Source organism: Dermacentor andersoni, chromosome 3 (genome assembly GCF_023375885.2).
Source record: "Dermacentor andersoni chromosome 3, qqDerAnde1_hic_scaffold, whole genome shotgun sequence".
NCBI lineage: Eukaryota > Metazoa > Arthropoda > Arachnida > Ixodida > Ixodidae > Dermacentor > Dermacentor andersoni.
The window spans coordinates 45593388-45609251 of NC_092816.1; the positions used below are offsets into that span (position 1 = coordinate 45593388).

Genomic DNA, 15864 nt, shown 5'->3' on the forward strand with positions numbered 1-15864 from the left:
ACGGCAGCCAACGCTGTTTCGCGATGTGCACTAATGGCATATTCGACTGGCCGCCTCCATCCTCCGAATCAGAGTCGGGCAGATCCGGCGTTCCTTGAACTCAAATGCAGCGGACAGGCATGCAAGCCCAACGTGCAACCAGCTCTCGGAGGAGGAAATGGCAGACGGGAAATTACGTTACTATAGCGACCTGTATATTGGCCTGTACATTTTCATAGCCAAACCTGCCAGCGGCGCTGCCCGCGAAAAAACGGCGGACGCAGGACGCCACCAGGCATGCGGTTATACGGTGAACCGTCGCCAACAGCGGCGACGCTGCGTTATACCGCCGAGTGTTACGCTGATGTGGCGGGAATACGCTGTCAAACTCGACGGCTGCTCCCACGACAGGGCTCGGAGTGCTGAGAGCGCTCGACGCGTTAGGAGCGCCATGTATGGAACAGAAACAGCCGGATGTAAGGCGCGCACGCTCTTTCGAAAACAACGCTGCTCTCGAGAGCAGCCCAGAGAGCACCGCTCCGAAAGGACCAGCCGAAGGTGCCATCAAAAAAAAAATTCGCGCACTTCGGTGGGCCTGTGTATACCACCGATAATCGCCGTCTTTAATCTTGGCTTTCCTTTTAACACGGCACTACCGGTACTTTCACATCTCGAAGGGCATGCGAGAGTGAGTGACACGGTGCTCCCGACAGCAATCTTTTAGCAACGGCAGAGTGTTAGAGAAGGGAAATGAACGCCAGACGCAGATTACTGCTTGATGAAAGATAGGCCCTAAATGGCCACTTTCTCCGGCGGTTTCAAAAGTGTGCAGCTGTGATACGTACTCTATGTCCGGCACTCGCGCTGATCGCAAAACTGCGGCACAGGCGGAAAGGCCGGCCGGGCAACAACGCCTGTACCACGGTACGTATAGCGTACAACCCCTCCACCCCCCCCCCCCCCCCACACACCTCTGAGAAATATATTCCGCGGGTGCCTCAGAGCTGGACACGCGTGGCACGGTCTGCCATTACATCCTAGTGAGCAGTGCTCTTCTGCTGACACGACATACGACATCAGTCAATATAGAGGAAAATTGTAAGCGCCACGCGCTCTATATATGCTGTCGTCTTATCCGTGAACGCGCTACGGTTAGCATTTCTGGCACATAATTCATTCGTCACCCATGTTATGATTTTAGAGGTAAAATAAACTAATACAGAACTATAAGGGCAGCATGGTACACAGAAAATACATATTATGTACCCGCCATATTCGATGGTTGAGCAATGTCAAATGTAGCCCGAGTGTACGTCGCGCAGTTAAATCGATATTTAACATATATGCTTGGAGAGTTCTGCATAATTGTAACATCAACGAGGAAAGCAGCTACGCAAGTAAAAAAATTAGTAAATAAAGCTAGTCGAACAAGAGAATAAAGCGAGCGAAGACCGTTAACTGCGTTTCACAAAAAGCCAGCCATGCAGTTATGTACGGTAAGAAACACGAATCCGCAGAATGCAAATAGAACAGAAGAGCCCAGCTCGTAGTCAGCATTCTTCTGCTTCTCTTTAAATATACATATTCTTTTCTTAGTTCCTTTTTTTTTATACGGCATCTAGCTCAACTCAAGAGCATATTATTGCAGCGTCGTTGGGCTCTGCGTCCGTTTTTTTTACACGTTTCTTAGATAGCGTGTTTCCTAAGCGAGTCGCAACGTAGCCTGCACGATCTCTTTACATTGGCGGACAAAGCGGCGAAGTCGACAACAAACAGCGCAACTTGGAGACTTATATTTCGCTCTTTTTAATACGACACCCTGAATGCTTGTATATCGAATCAGCACCATATTAGATGTGCATGCGGCGTGCTAAAGCATTGCAGTGAACCAATGACCGGTAAATCAGTTTCAGTTGTCATTAATAAGCGAGCGAGGAAAGCGAGTTACTCTACACCGACGTTGAATAATATATGCATATCACCCAAGCTCTATACATACTCGAGCTACGTGTATACCGACAGGCGCCGACACGCCATGTGCCAAGTGTCGCATTCCGATGAAGCGTTATACAGGGCACTTCAGTCGTATCACAGCACTTCTATGAAAAAAAAAAAGAAAGACATCCACACGAGGATAGCCCGAAGCTATCCGAAGCTACACAGAACCAAAAAAAGAAAGAAGTAAAAATACGAGTTTTATTTTATGGCTTTGTGCTGTACTTTCATGAAACCACCTCCACCTAGCAAGTTACTGCACTACAAAAATCGCCGGAAATTTATCGTCAGAGGCCCACCCAACGGTTACGTCAACTAAATCCAGAAACAAAAAAAAAAGACAAAAGAAGAAGTCATGGGTGCCTCCCAATGCTGGGCCAAGAGACGTTTGTCCTGGTCGGACATGCTGAAGAACGGGACGATTTAGAAGGTGTCAGTCAGCAAACTGCACAGCTGACCGTAGCTGAGAGTAGCGGTGTGCGAGGCCTGATGGCAAACTCTCCTGAAGAATGGACAACTTCCCGATAAAGAAGTCGACACAAAAAGTTTGGCCCGCTACCTTTTCGCGACCGCGGCTCTGTTGACATTTAATTTTCCGGGTTCGTCGAACGTGCGGGGTGCCATCGAGAGGCTGGCATAATTTAGAGCATATACTGGAAATATGTGGTCTCCAGTTCAAGTTGCAATTCAATAACACACCTAATCATCTTATAATACCTAGCTGTTCTATACAACACTACCCTCAAGATGAATTTGCGTGCCTCAATTGTGTCACGTTTTGTGCATCGTGAGCGGAATATTATGTATTTAGTCTTATCCAAAGCATAGAATATAATTTTTTTTTTGTTCACTGAAAACCGTAAGCGCGAAATAACCGATCAAACTGGCTGCGAAAGCAATGTCAGTGCTATGCACAGGTGTGTCGAAAGCAGTCAAAGCTACAAACTACAAGTTATCTGCTGCAAATGTCGGCAATTGTACTCTGGATCCTTCTGTACGTAAATCGCACTTTGCCTAAAGTATTAAACACTACCCTTAAACCGTTGTTTCTATAGTGCTGACACATAAAAGTTATTCAAAGCAGACGAGACTTTCTTTTACCGTTTCATATGTGCTTGCTCATTGACCTTGGTCTTTTTCGAATGAACAGCGCCAACCCTTTCCTCCTCCAGCAAAAAGAAAAAAAAGGAAAGCCACCAAGCTCCCACAAAGCAACACGTTTTGTGGGAGCTTGAGCCAGAATGAACCTTGAGAACCTTGAGCCAGAGCCTTGAGCCAGAACCTTGAACCAGAACCGGCTCCTCTGCTGGTGTTTGGTGTCTCTAGCAGCTATCGCCGGGAATGAGAAAAAAATATTCCCAGTCAGCTACTCTACCACTGAGCCATGCCAGCGCACGCTAGCACGCAGCGGAAAAATGGCCTATAAACGCGCCTGGTTCTATGCAGCGACAGTCCCATTGACGCACTCACCCTTGTCTCTGGCGAACGTCGAGTACGGAACCGGTGCTGTAGGGCCTGGTGCAGTCAGGAGCGCCAAGAACAACGGTCGCCACGTCAACGGCTCAGCAAGCTCCTTGAACCAGTGCTGCAGCTTCTGGCTCGCGGCACGCGCAACGTGCACGCGCACAACCGCGCTGGGACTGTCGCTGCATAGAACCAAGATTAAAGACGACGATTATCGGTGGTAGAAAGGCCCCCCGAAGTGCGCGAATTTTTTTGATTTTTTTGATGGCACCTTCGGCTGGTCCATTCGGAGCGGTGCTCTCTGGGCTGCTCTCGAGAGCAGCGTTGTTTTCGAAAGAGCATGCGCGCCTTACGTCCGGCTGTTTCTGTTCCATACATGGCTCTCCTAACGCGTCGAGCGCTCTCAGGCACTCCGAGCCCTGTCGTGGGAGCAGTGGTCGAGTTTGACAGCGTTTCCCGCCACATCAGCGTAACACTCTGCGGTATACGGTTCGCCGTATAACCGCATGCCTGGTGGCGTCCTGCGTCCGCCGTTTTTTCGCCGGCAGCGCCGCTGGCAGGTTTGGCTATGAAAATATACAGGCCAAATCAGACGGTCGCTACAATAACGTAGTTTCGCGTCTGCCATTTCCTCCTCCGAGAGCTGGTTGCACGTTGGGCTTGCATGCCTGTCCCCTGCATTTGAGTTCGAGGAACGCCGGATCTGCCCGACTCTTATTCGGAGGATGGAGGCGGCCAGTCGAATATGCCATTAGTGCACATCCCGAAACAGCGTTGGCTGCCGTGCGCATGCCCATAACCAAGAACTACAGTATTTTTTTTCCTTTGTCCTGCGTACTCAAGAATTATGACATCCACTAATCTTGGGATCCCCGTTTCTGAAAATCCTGAGTGAGACACGTCCGATGTGTTTTTTTGTTGTTGTTGTTGTTCTGCTGTGAACTTTTCAGTGTGAACACTGGCGTACTCTCTGGGTGTCGCATTTCTTAATGATCCAGTTCATTTCCCATCGTTTTTGCATTGGCACAAACAGAAGTGGCGGCGCCGTTATTGTTGGGATCAGCCATCGGGAAGGACGGATGATAAAAATGACGTGGAACGTCACAGAATACTGGCTCTCGGTTGAGGTACGGCAGCGCCTCCTAGGCAACAGGCTTGTGCACTCTGGTTTATGAGTCATGTTACTTCGACTGAAATTTCCATTGCCAAGCCCGGCGTGACGAAAGCATTGACGTCAAAATCCCCGCGGCTTACTCGGGAACGTCCCCATTAGATTCCATCGCAGTCGGCCAAGGTAGCACGACGACACACATAGGAGTTCAACAACGTTGTGCTGCCTAGGAGGCGTTGTGTATGCATGGGCTAGATAACGGAACGATTATATTCCTTATCTCGTTTCATCAGTCCGAGCGGTGCATTCACCCACGTTGTCAGCGGGATCGGCCCGTCGAAAACGGTGGCTGATTATAAAAAGTTGGAAGGCAATTCATCTCTAGTCGAAGCTGATAAATGACAATGTCTTTTCAGCGAGATGGGATGAGAATGGGGCGGGATCACACGGCGCTCTAGCGCGTCATCCCTCGCGTGAAGAGAGTAGGAGGAGCGTCGGACTGCTTGAATATTTGGTCTGCGCTATCTTCGCGATCGGTGCACATTTTTAGACTGCACTATGTTCGTGGTAAGCCCACGAAAACGGCTAGAAACACATACCCGATACGAGAAAGGGGGGTTAACTTGTTAAAGAAAGACATTCCCCCGTGTTCTCACCCGATTCTCGACTCGAAGCTGGCCCTCACTCCGATGCATGGATGGATGTTATGAGCGTCGCCTTTGGAACTGGGCGGTGGGTAGCGCCACCAAGCTCTTGCTATTATACTTCTTAATGTCTTTCCTAGGTTAAAAAGAAAAACAAAGGAAGAGAAAAGAAAATCTTACCGTTCGTGTTAACAAACGTAGAAAAAAATAAGATATTTTGCTCTAATCACTCATAAGTTCACTATAAGTCAAACCTGGAGATGCTATAGTGAAGTTTTAAATTTAATTTATATCGCGGAGCTGAAGGCTACCGGCGGTCAACGAAAGTACTCGATAAAGAAGTGCTGTTGCTGGTTGGTTACATTATATAATCGCCAAAATGTGCAGCGGGATGTATACACGTAACTTATACTGGCGACTAAAGTCGACTCGAGGAAAAAAAAGGACATGAATGGTAGGATGCCCCGACGGTGACGACATTGCTGGCATCAAGGCGCTCTTTGTCTCACAATTCTCGCGTAAAGGGTGCTTTGCCTGTAAGACTATAATCGAAGACGACCGAACAGCGGCGCGTCGCCACTTCTCCCTGCGGTCCCATTCGTTTTCTGCGTCAGCTGCCAATACCACCGACCTACGTTTCCCACGCTCGTGCGATGGCTCGATGCGTCCTCGTGGAGCGGACTTTTGTTCTCACTATTGAATCCATTTGCATGCTTATATTGGGAGCACTGGTCGCGTCAGCCTCTCTTTAATGAAACTGCATGACGGGGGAACTGCTCGCACGTTTCTAACTACCATACTAAGATGTGAATTTGCAATTCAGTTATTTCGTACGGATGCCGTACTAGTGTTTCAGTAATGAGAGTATTCGCATCAGTTCCGAAATAAATTTTTGTTTACTGGAAATGTAAATAAAAAGACACGAAATCAGCGGTTCGAATACGGCAATGCTTTGGTAGCAAATACAAGGATGAGTAATCTTGCATTGAAAGCCGAATGAACGTCAAGGATGTAGTGTGCGGTTGAAGATTCATTATTTGAATATAGCATGACGGAAAAATAAAGAAAAATATCTGGAATAATATTGCGACCCCCCTTATAGAGGCTTGTATACCTACAGGTTCAAGGTGATGTTTCGATCTGTAAATGCGCGTAGCTTAGCCCTCAGAGCCATTAACTATCGCACTGGACAAGTGTCACGGCGAGCCGAAGCCACTGTCGTCTGTGAGAAACGGAGCAGCCCGGGCAGCTCGCGACTCTTCGAATGGCGTGAAGTGTCAGGCAATGTCAACCGAGCCGGCGAAAACTGCACGTGACTCGTTGCGGACGTGTCATCTGTACGAACAACGAACGAGTGCCGCGTTATGGCTCATTCACACAGGCGACTTGAGGAAGTCGCGCGACCATTTGTGACTCGCGATCGAAAAGCGACCGAAGGCGACTGATGTTCACACAGGCAAGCCCGGTTGAGCGCGACACGCAAGTCGCAATCCCGGAGATTATCGTTCTCAGCGAGAAGTCTCGGAATCTACGCGGAATGTGGACACATGAAACGAAAGCGAAATCGTTCTCAGCGAGAACTCTCGGAATCTACGCGGAATGTGGACACATGAAAGATCACTTCCGGTGCGCCGCTTATTGGTTTATCGGTTTTGCGACCACAGTCGCGCGACTGCCACAAAATGGTCGCTTTTCGAGAAAAGCGACCGTTTGCGACCAACTTGGTCGCGTGACCACTGTCAGTCACCGGTGTGAATTAGCCCTTAAACGCAGTAGCTCATCGGCCGGTGAACTTGGGCAGCATTTAAATGAAGCGAAATGAAAAAAAAAAAAAACGATTGCGTACTTAGATTTAGGTGAACTCAAGCAATTGGTGATCAAAATTGCCCGCTACGGCTTCCCGCATAATACGCAGCGTAATCTTGTGACATTAGCCACCGTGATTTAGATGCGACGCTCGACCATGCATAGTTCTGAATGATAAAATCCGCAGAGTTCTGTCTGCAAAAAAAAAAAAAAAAAAAAAAGCAGAAGGGGAATGCACGTTAGTGAGCATTATAAATAATAATAAACAAATATTTGTGGGCAGCACACAATGAGACTGTTTAGCACTACAAGTTAGCGTATGCCACGGTGTCGCTCTTTGGATGAAAACAGATGCTTGATTCACGAATTACGATATTTCGATCGTTGTTGGTCGAGACCGGAAGCGGAAAAGATGCCAACGTTTTCTCATTTCACATGAATAAATAACGAAAGAAAGTTTCCGCCTAATTGAATTTGTGGTGACAAAGTTAAGATGCACATTCATTTTGAAAAGAGAGAGAGAGAGAAATGCTCGTCGAGCTCACGCTTTGTGCATCGGTCAGAGAAGAGACGAGCTGCGCATCGGTAACGAAATGCCATGCAGCCAGTTGCGACTTTGTGATGCGGTGTAACTGAAGGAACCGTGTAACAACAGCGTGACCAGCGTCTTTTTTGTCCCGAACCGTCTCTTTTTTCAGCCCTCTGTTGCATCTTAACAGTGCGTGCGGGGGACGCCTGCACGCGGGAGGCGCTCCGACACAGGATACCCGCTGCATGTAACGGGAGTAGCGTGGCGGCTGGAGGGCCGGGCGCCGCCTGTCGTTTTCCAGTCGCCCGGCAGCTCGACTTGCCCTTCGGCGACACACAACCTCGGCGGCAGAAGTGTACCACGTACACCGGCCACACGTCACGTCACGCAACCGCTGTCGCCGTCGCCGTCTACGCGCGGCGTCGTTCATTCCGCTTTCACCCGGCCGCCTCTGTAGGCTCAGTCACCGTGACATTGTGCTGCTGAGCCACGGAGCTGGTTGTTGTTTCGACTACGCACGTGGGCCCACGATACCTATGCGATGCCACACCGGGCACAAGATACCTATGACGTCACTGTCAGTGACGTCATAGGTAATGGCAGCGTCAGTTCGGAACCGCTTATTAGTTTACCGATTGATAAAGCTTCCACTTTTAAAGCACCACGTGGCTGAAAATTGAGGGTTTTCAGCACTTTCTCTGCAGAAAATGTTAAACGTGCGAAAATGCTTCGAAATCAGTGACGCCGTACAGACGTACCTGCGCTGCGGTTCAGGCTTGAAACTCTGAAAGGCGTATTCCGCCGTTCATTTTCTTCTCTGACAGCCAACGTTTTCCCGCCAGGTGAAATACCTGTAAGGTCTTCAAAGCTTTTCACCTGCCTCGAGTAATTTACCGATAGTCAGTGTCGCTCAATAAACAAAACACGTAGGAAAAACGCACGAAGACCTCCCATTTCCGTCTGGGTGGTTATCGTGGTGGTTCCCGCGCATGGTGTTCACTGCGCATGTTCCTTTTTCTGCGTGCACTTCCTGCGTGCCGTACGTGTTCTACAAGCAAGCATTTTGTTCTACCATTATATTGAGAGCAGTAATCCCTAATCACTGGGACGACTTTCATTCCATAAGTGTTGTTCGTATGTCACTGTTTATTTCAACCGCATTGCGTTTATGCCCAGATTGCGAATATTACTTATACAGCGTCTCGTCTTGCCCATTTCATTAAGATCAGGCATACTTCATTGCTATTTAGGTATGTCCCGGCTTGAATATGTCTCACCATGTTTTTCAGCGAACGATGACAATCGGGTACACTTTCCAAGCTGGAGCGAGTGGCCACTTGGTCACAACAGATACCAAGGTGATTGAGGCAAAGGCAAGATTTTCAAAGAAAGGGGTAAGTGATTGCTTTCTGTTAATTCAAATACACTTCCTTGGTTTTTGTCACAAGCTGTTAGTGTATATGTCAACTCTACCAATTTTACGTAACGTTTACGAATTCGGAGGCACCTAAGCGGGCCCTGACCCACTTACATGTTTATTGAAGTGGAGAAAAGCATTCGAAGTTAAAATACGCTATTTAATAAACACTTTTTCACGAAAAGTACTTCGATGCGTTTCACTAGAAGTGGATTTATTGGCAATCAAACGCGGCGTTCGCGGTGCTTCCGCTCCTCCTTCAATGCCTTTCACTGCCACCAAGGTTACGACAGAGCGGGGCGTGCTCACAAGGCACCGCTGTCTATATGTCACCATGGCGCGCAGTTGACATGCGATTTTGGATGTTATTGTAGACGCCACTGCCCCCGATTTTGGTGCCTGCGACGCGTCAAACCTAAGCCAAACGCGCTTGTCATGAGCGAGCAGCACAGCGCTGAGCCAGTGGACTCGTCGGGGTACCCTGCCGTATCTGCGTTACGTAGCAGACCGCAGCTACATGCAGATGTAGTGCATATTGCGCAGGGTTTGATTTGTGCCCGACAGGGCCGTGTGCGTCCTCGCGCTCATACGATCCAGTCTGACCATGCTGCGTGGTGCGGACCGGCTTTGTCCTCCGCCTGCGTGACTGGCGAATAGTAGCCACAAACAAGTGCATTGTAACACGAAAGTGTTTTACGCCGGGGTACTTCCTGTAACGGATGCCATATTGCCCATGCTCTACAAAGGTCGTCGCGTATTTTTCATTCTAAAGTAGTCCAGTCATACTTTGCAAGCACTAAAATCTTCCAGAAATCATTTTTTTCCACTTACGAGTGAAGAATGGACTCATTTACCAGAATGTATTGTTGAATGCATATCTCATGTTTCACAAGAAAATATATTGAAAAAGCATCTTTTGTAATCCCTCTCCTGCTTGGGCAGCATTGCTGCCTGCAGTATTGTGTAAATAAATAAATAAACAATGGATCTAACGTTGGCGCTAAGGAGTAAAACAGCTGGCTTGTTGCAGCACTGTGGAAGCTGCACAAATTCTTAGTTGATAGGATCGCCGATTGTCCATCGAGATGTGCTCATCCGCGCCACCTCGTCTGCGCAGCGTCTGCTTACAGTATGATAAATGGCAATGTATGTAACAATGATATGCAACGAGCGAAGCATATGAGATATGAGGTTGAAAATAGCTGCGTGTTTTGATGATAAAGTGAGTACAAATTGAAATTTATTTTAGAAGCGAGGTAACCATGCGTATTTAATAGCTTTTCTAAAATGGCACCCAAAATTGTAACGCTGTCAGATATTGGATGGATATGATTACTTAATGATACACCTGTAGTAGGCGGAATTGTTGTTTGAAGGTTATGAAACAAAACATGATTTTGATGGACTGATTCGAAGATAATTTGGTGCTTTATGGTGTATCCACACGACGGACGGCTCCGCGCGAATCTGTGCCGCGGACGCTTATTCCGCCGCCCGTCCGGCTGCGAAGCGCATCCAGACGACGGACGGACTGAGTAGACGACCGCGCCGGAAAAATAAAGATGGCGGCTACGCCCGAAGCGACTGCCGTCCGCCTCGAACCTGTCAAGTCGTCGTCGTCCACTGTGTGGCCCGTAACTTTCAAACTGAGGATTGTATTTGGTTTAAATTTGTGTCCAGAAGCTTCGACAGCAATGTATTCGTGATGAGTGGACACCGTTTCCGAAAGCGATACTCAGATTCTCGGCGTGTAGGCTTAGAGTGGCTGTATTGGCTGAACATGGCCTCGAAGATGTTGCGGCGGCCCGGGCGGGTCTCAGTGGCCGTAAGTTAATATAATTGCTTGTTTCTACTCACTCTAGATGGCGCCATCGGTGTAACAAAGACTTTGTCATAGGTGTTTTCACTCTGAATGAAAATGGAGATCGAAAGGAAACGACGGTTGGCCGCAATGGCTGTTGTTTTGTCCGAATTGGACACGAATGGTGTCAGCAGCGATGAAGCTGTTTCAGAAAGATCCCAAAGCCGCGCTTGTTGCCAGACTGCAGAACATGCTGGGCTAAATCCGCAGCATTCGACCCCCAAAATCCGGATGCGAAAAATAGCTCGGCATTTTCCGTCCGTGGGGGTCGCGGACGACGCGCGGACGGCACAAATCCGTGACGCGTAGTCACGTGATGCGCAGTCCGTCACGAAAAAGACGGATTTCGTCCGTCGTGTGGATCCACCATTAGTGAGCACCACCTGTCTATATTGCCAAGTTCAGCGTTACGCTGATCTTGCATTACTGTAAATCACTAATGAGATGAATAAACGGTTGTGTCATCGGCCTACAAGAGGAACGTGCGACTGGTAGGCGCGTCGGGTAGATTATTTATGAAGGACAGAAGCAGTAAGGGACCTCATAATGCAACCTTGAGGAACACCAAAGTTGATAAAGTTAGCTGATGAAAGCTGACCGTTGCCATGTACAACTTGAGACCGATTAGTTAGCTAGCCATGAAGGACCAGTGATGCCGTAGGTCTCTATAGTTCACACAAAGGAATAGAATTGTTCAGAGTACCAAATGCTGTAGTTCGGTCAATGAATGCTGCTCCCACAATTAGCCCAGTATTTATAGACCTGATTCTGTATGGCCTCGTAGCGCGAGTGTCGGCGTAACCGAGCGAACGAGCACAACAGCGAAGGATCAAAGAGCAATGCGGAGTGCAGCGTGAAATGAAATGTGGCGATAGTGAAGAGATCGCAAGGACGAAAGCAGGGGTAGGAGAGGGTGCGGCGAAAGCGTGAGAAGAAAAGCATAGTGCCCTGCATGACGCGTGCTTTGTGGCGACGATGGCTGCGAGATGGCGCCAGAGCAGAGCGCGTCGCCTGCATGGACGAAGCGTTGCATTAGCGGAGGTCCGTCTGCGGCGGCTGCTGTGAATCCCGCCCACTCATCACGATTAGCGAGGCAGTCGCGCCACGCTTCGCTCCGTTTGCAAAGTGCCGCACGAGACAGATTTTTTTCGCCAGCCAATATCTCGTGAAATGGAAACACGTAACCGCAGATGAATTTTTTAACCTTCTAGTCGCATGAAAGAATGTACTTTTAAAAAACTCTGGTGCGGCTCGCTGGACAGGCCGGACGGACGGACTCCTCGGTGGCGTTCCGTGATTCTCCTCGCACGGGCGTGGTGTGTTGCAGAAGTCGCGGGGCGGTGCTATCGTTTCGGGGTGCTTTTCTCGTCGCGGTAATAGATTGTTTTTTTTTAGAGTACTGCTCCAGTAGGACACGTGTAACCGGCGAAATTAGGCCTCAGAAGAGCACCCGAGATTATAATAAAATAGCTGGGGCGCTATTATGTAAAACTATACCAAACTTTCCTATTCCAATTCTGCAATCGGTCCTCCGCGATTGGTTAAAAACTTTTTTGAACCACCCTCACTTCGCCTGTCTGTCACGCGACGTCACGAAAACCGCGATAGCTCCCCGTATGATATGATGTGTACACGCTGATTATGCATGATTTGACCGAGCAAAAGAAAAAGTTATTTCTGATTCGGCGCCTTTTTGCCATTAGCCCTTGGCTATTGGCCAAAAGTTTTCGGGTTGCACGCACTTCCACTGCCTGTCACGCGACGTCAAAAGGCCGCCAATACTCATCGCGTCAAAGTGACGTGCCCGCACTCAAGATGCATTAATAAGCCGAACAAAACTGAATTTTCTTCTGAATAGCCGCAGGCTGCCCGGTTCCGAAAGGAATAAAAAATGGCTGCTGCCGATCGCTCAGGCACTCGCTGCTCGCACTTGCCGAAGATCCTGGGTTTATTTGCGTATAGTAATTCTGTTTACGTGGCTGTATAACTTTTTCGAGCACTTTCGGCCCATTTACGACCTCGTTCTGCCAACACTTCTTTGCTGAGGATCCGTTTTAGTGCATTCTTAAGCTTCCGTTGCATGCCGCCGCGATTTTCGACCAGGCACTGCAAGCTAAGTAAGGGAAAGCGGACCAATCGCAGACGCCGGCAGCATCCTCTTCAGCCGCTTATCGATTTTCAGTGCAGTGACTCAGCCCCATCGCCTCCCTCTTCACTTGAGCATGCTCCTCGCCTCTTGTCAGCCAATTAGATAAGATGTCTGGTGCCCCGGGCACGAAGGCCTGCGGGGCAACGAAGAGGCGAACTGCGCAGCTCGCCGTCTCACTAACCGAGCGGCAGACCACACCGTTCTTCAGCCCCCGACAGACCGACGAGCGACCCACGAGTTATTAACGACAAGTCAACACCTACCCACACTTGTCTCGTCTACACGCAATCTCCCCAGACAGTTATACGTCCCGAACATCTCACTGGTGTAGCAACCACACAGCGACACTCGCGCACATAACGCACGAATGCACCGACCTTCCGGTCGACGCAATTTCGCCACGAGTCACAACACACACACTCACTACGTGGTCTTGGGAGGCGAGACTCTCCGAACTGGACCTGGGAAGCCAACTGGCGACCCTCGACCAGGCCCGGCGAGCCGCGATCGCCAGTGGAGCCCTGTCAGAGGGAACCACCCAGGAATAAACCGCGCAACGGTTTCTGCAATAATAAACTTCCTCCTCCTTCCGCGACCGCCAAATTTAGCTCAGAAATGAAATAGCCACAACTTTTGTTATTTCATTATATTCTTTAATATGCTCACGTATGCTAAATCTTGGTAAGGTGTGCATTTACTCATGGCACCTTGTTGTAAGACAGCAGAAAAACTGAAAGAAATATTCTCACTGCAGGTTCAGACAGAAAAAATCGACGATTCGAATCTGACCTTGCTCGTCAATGACATGAGCCAAGCGGCGCAGTCATTCGCGAACGAGCAAGAGATCGGTCACGCTGCTCAAGGTATCAGCAGTGGTAAGAGATTCCCCGTATCTCAATATCTGTGATTCCATAGAATTCCCGATATATGATACCACTGCATAGTAGAGTTTGACATTCTGCACCAAGAGACACGCATGACCAACTGCGCCTGCATAGCAGCGATCGGAACTCATAATGTGGATAATCCAGAGCCTCCATGGTCTTGGGCACATAGCACTGCAGTGGTGCTCTAGATCATGAATGCTCCAGAGCCCTTGCATACATAATTTACTACTGCTGAGGCTCTCATTATTCCACATGCTTGAAACTTCGTCTATACCTCGTCCATAACTTGCCCCTAATTTTAATCATCTGTAAGCAAGGCTTCATGTTTAGTCCACCGGAGATACAGGGCAGACATTCTACAAAACTTCTTAACATCCAAACAAATAGCACCCAACAATTATTGGGAACGCTCCTAATTTCACCATAAAAGTTAACGGTGCCACGACTTGCACATAATATTCATTGCATTTGCATTGCCATAGAACTCGCTAGCGACACTAGGAACTAAGTTGATGACGGCCGTGCGATAGACACTTTCGAAGACTTGCTCTTTTTTTATTCTTAGTCGTACTTGCGGGCTGTAACTAACTGCAATTTTTTAGACTTGTACAAAGGACCATTCTATCATATTTAAGGCCGTGCTGCTTGCTCATTCACCCTTGAGGCCGCGCACGGGCTGTAATTATTGTTACACGTAATTATTATAATATCGCAAGCAGATTCTCATTTACTTCACGCAGTAACAGTAGGAAGACGCGCAAAACACCCTTCATGATTGATGTCAGCTATTGGGTCTGTGTTTTCACAGCAAGCCCAGGAGATGGTTAATGGACCCTTCAACGGAGTCTCCTTACACCGAAAAAGAATGTCTATACTGTTGATCCATTTCCTTCTAGGATAAGTTGTTGGCAACCCTAATGATAAAAACATGATAAAAAAACTACGTACAGCGTAGAGGACAAGGACTGCGAGAGACTACATGCACTGCGCTCTGTATGTCGTCTCTTGCACTCCTTGTCTTTCGCGCTGTACGTCGTTTTTTATCGTGAACTACCCCAAGCAACCACCCTAGGATAAACACTCGAATAAAAAAAATTCTCTTTCCAGATTTGCCGAATATGAGGATCAGGATGACCTTGCAGGATCGTGTCGTACTCTGCCAGGGCGGAAGCTACCGGAGGGCCACTTTGGTTATCATAACGGCTACTGGACTCCCAGAGGAGCTCTCCAGAAAGATCGCGAACAACGTCATCGCCATGTTGTAGTTTGAAGTTTGAAGTTTATTTCCTTTCTTCATTACAGAAAGAGGAAACAAGAGCTAAAGGCCATTTGGCCTGACAGGGGCTCTTGCTCCTAAGTGCACATTCATACTATTAATTAAACACATTCATGCTCACCCACACCACAGGCGGTGACCACGGCGGGGGGGGGGGGGGGGGACGCAGCAGTGCCTCCCCGAGTGATGCCGTCGTCAACTCCCCCCACCTAAAGTGTCGTTACCAGAGTTACCCATATTTGACATTTATTTTGAGTTGCCTCTACCTCTTCAGATAAAATTTTATTGTGTGTGACTAAAAGCTTAGTCGCAAGTGTGCGCATACGTGCGACGATAGGAGGACAAGCGCATTAGAAGCACCACAGACATTATTTTGTTCAATTTCCACTGCGATTGATTGAAAACTATTCCACCGAGCTGGGGTGCCCGCCTCTTGCCCTACACGCAGGTAGGGAGGGTGGACGAAGCAGTCCCCATGCGTTGAGGACGGTTCGTTTCCACTGCAAACACCTTGTACATACAGAATATATTTAAATATATACTGACACGACGAAGTTCATTTTATTCAAGAGAAGGAGGTAGCCAACTTGACTATTTCTAATGGTATGGGTAACCCATGCCTGGAGAATGAATATGTTGCTCTATGTTAACCCCGCTTTAAATTGCTTTGCAGGCTTTTCTTGCCCTGAAAAAAAATCTGCAGTGACCCTTTGGCCACCATATGGTCTTGCCAACAGCAGTTGAAA

General features: G+C 48.4%; 2 protein-coding genes and 1 long non-coding RNA gene across 4 annotated transcripts in view; 2 read left to right on the plus strand and 1 right to left on the minus strand.

Annotated features, from left to right (window-relative positions):
• Nucleotides 1-15864, plus strand: part of LOC129381301 (uncharacterized) — a 181023-nt gene that overhangs the window by 43470 nt on the left and 121689 nt on the right. The window lies entirely within an intron of this gene.
• LOC140216711 (uncharacterized) overlaps nucleotides 1-15864 on the minus strand; it is a 350595-nt gene that overhangs the window by 5926 nt on the left and 328805 nt on the right. The window contains exon 4 of one of the 2 annotated variants that reach the window (XM_072287143.1): nucleotides 994-3620. The exons of the other annotated variant lie outside the window; for it this stretch is intronic. Coding sequence (XP_072143244.1) covers nucleotides 3413-3620 — 208 coding nt within the window. The 3' untranslated portion in view covers nucleotides 994-3412. Of the gene's footprint in view, nucleotides 1-993; nucleotides 3621-15864 lie in introns of those variants that run through there. 2 annotated transcript variants of the gene reach the window in all.
• LOC129381335 (uncharacterized) lies at nucleotides 8812-15269 on the plus strand. The gene is made up of 3 exons (XR_011892992.1): nucleotides 8812-8922; nucleotides 13710-13830; nucleotides 14950-15269. It is a non-coding gene; the product is annotated as an uncharacterized lncRNA (long non-coding RNA).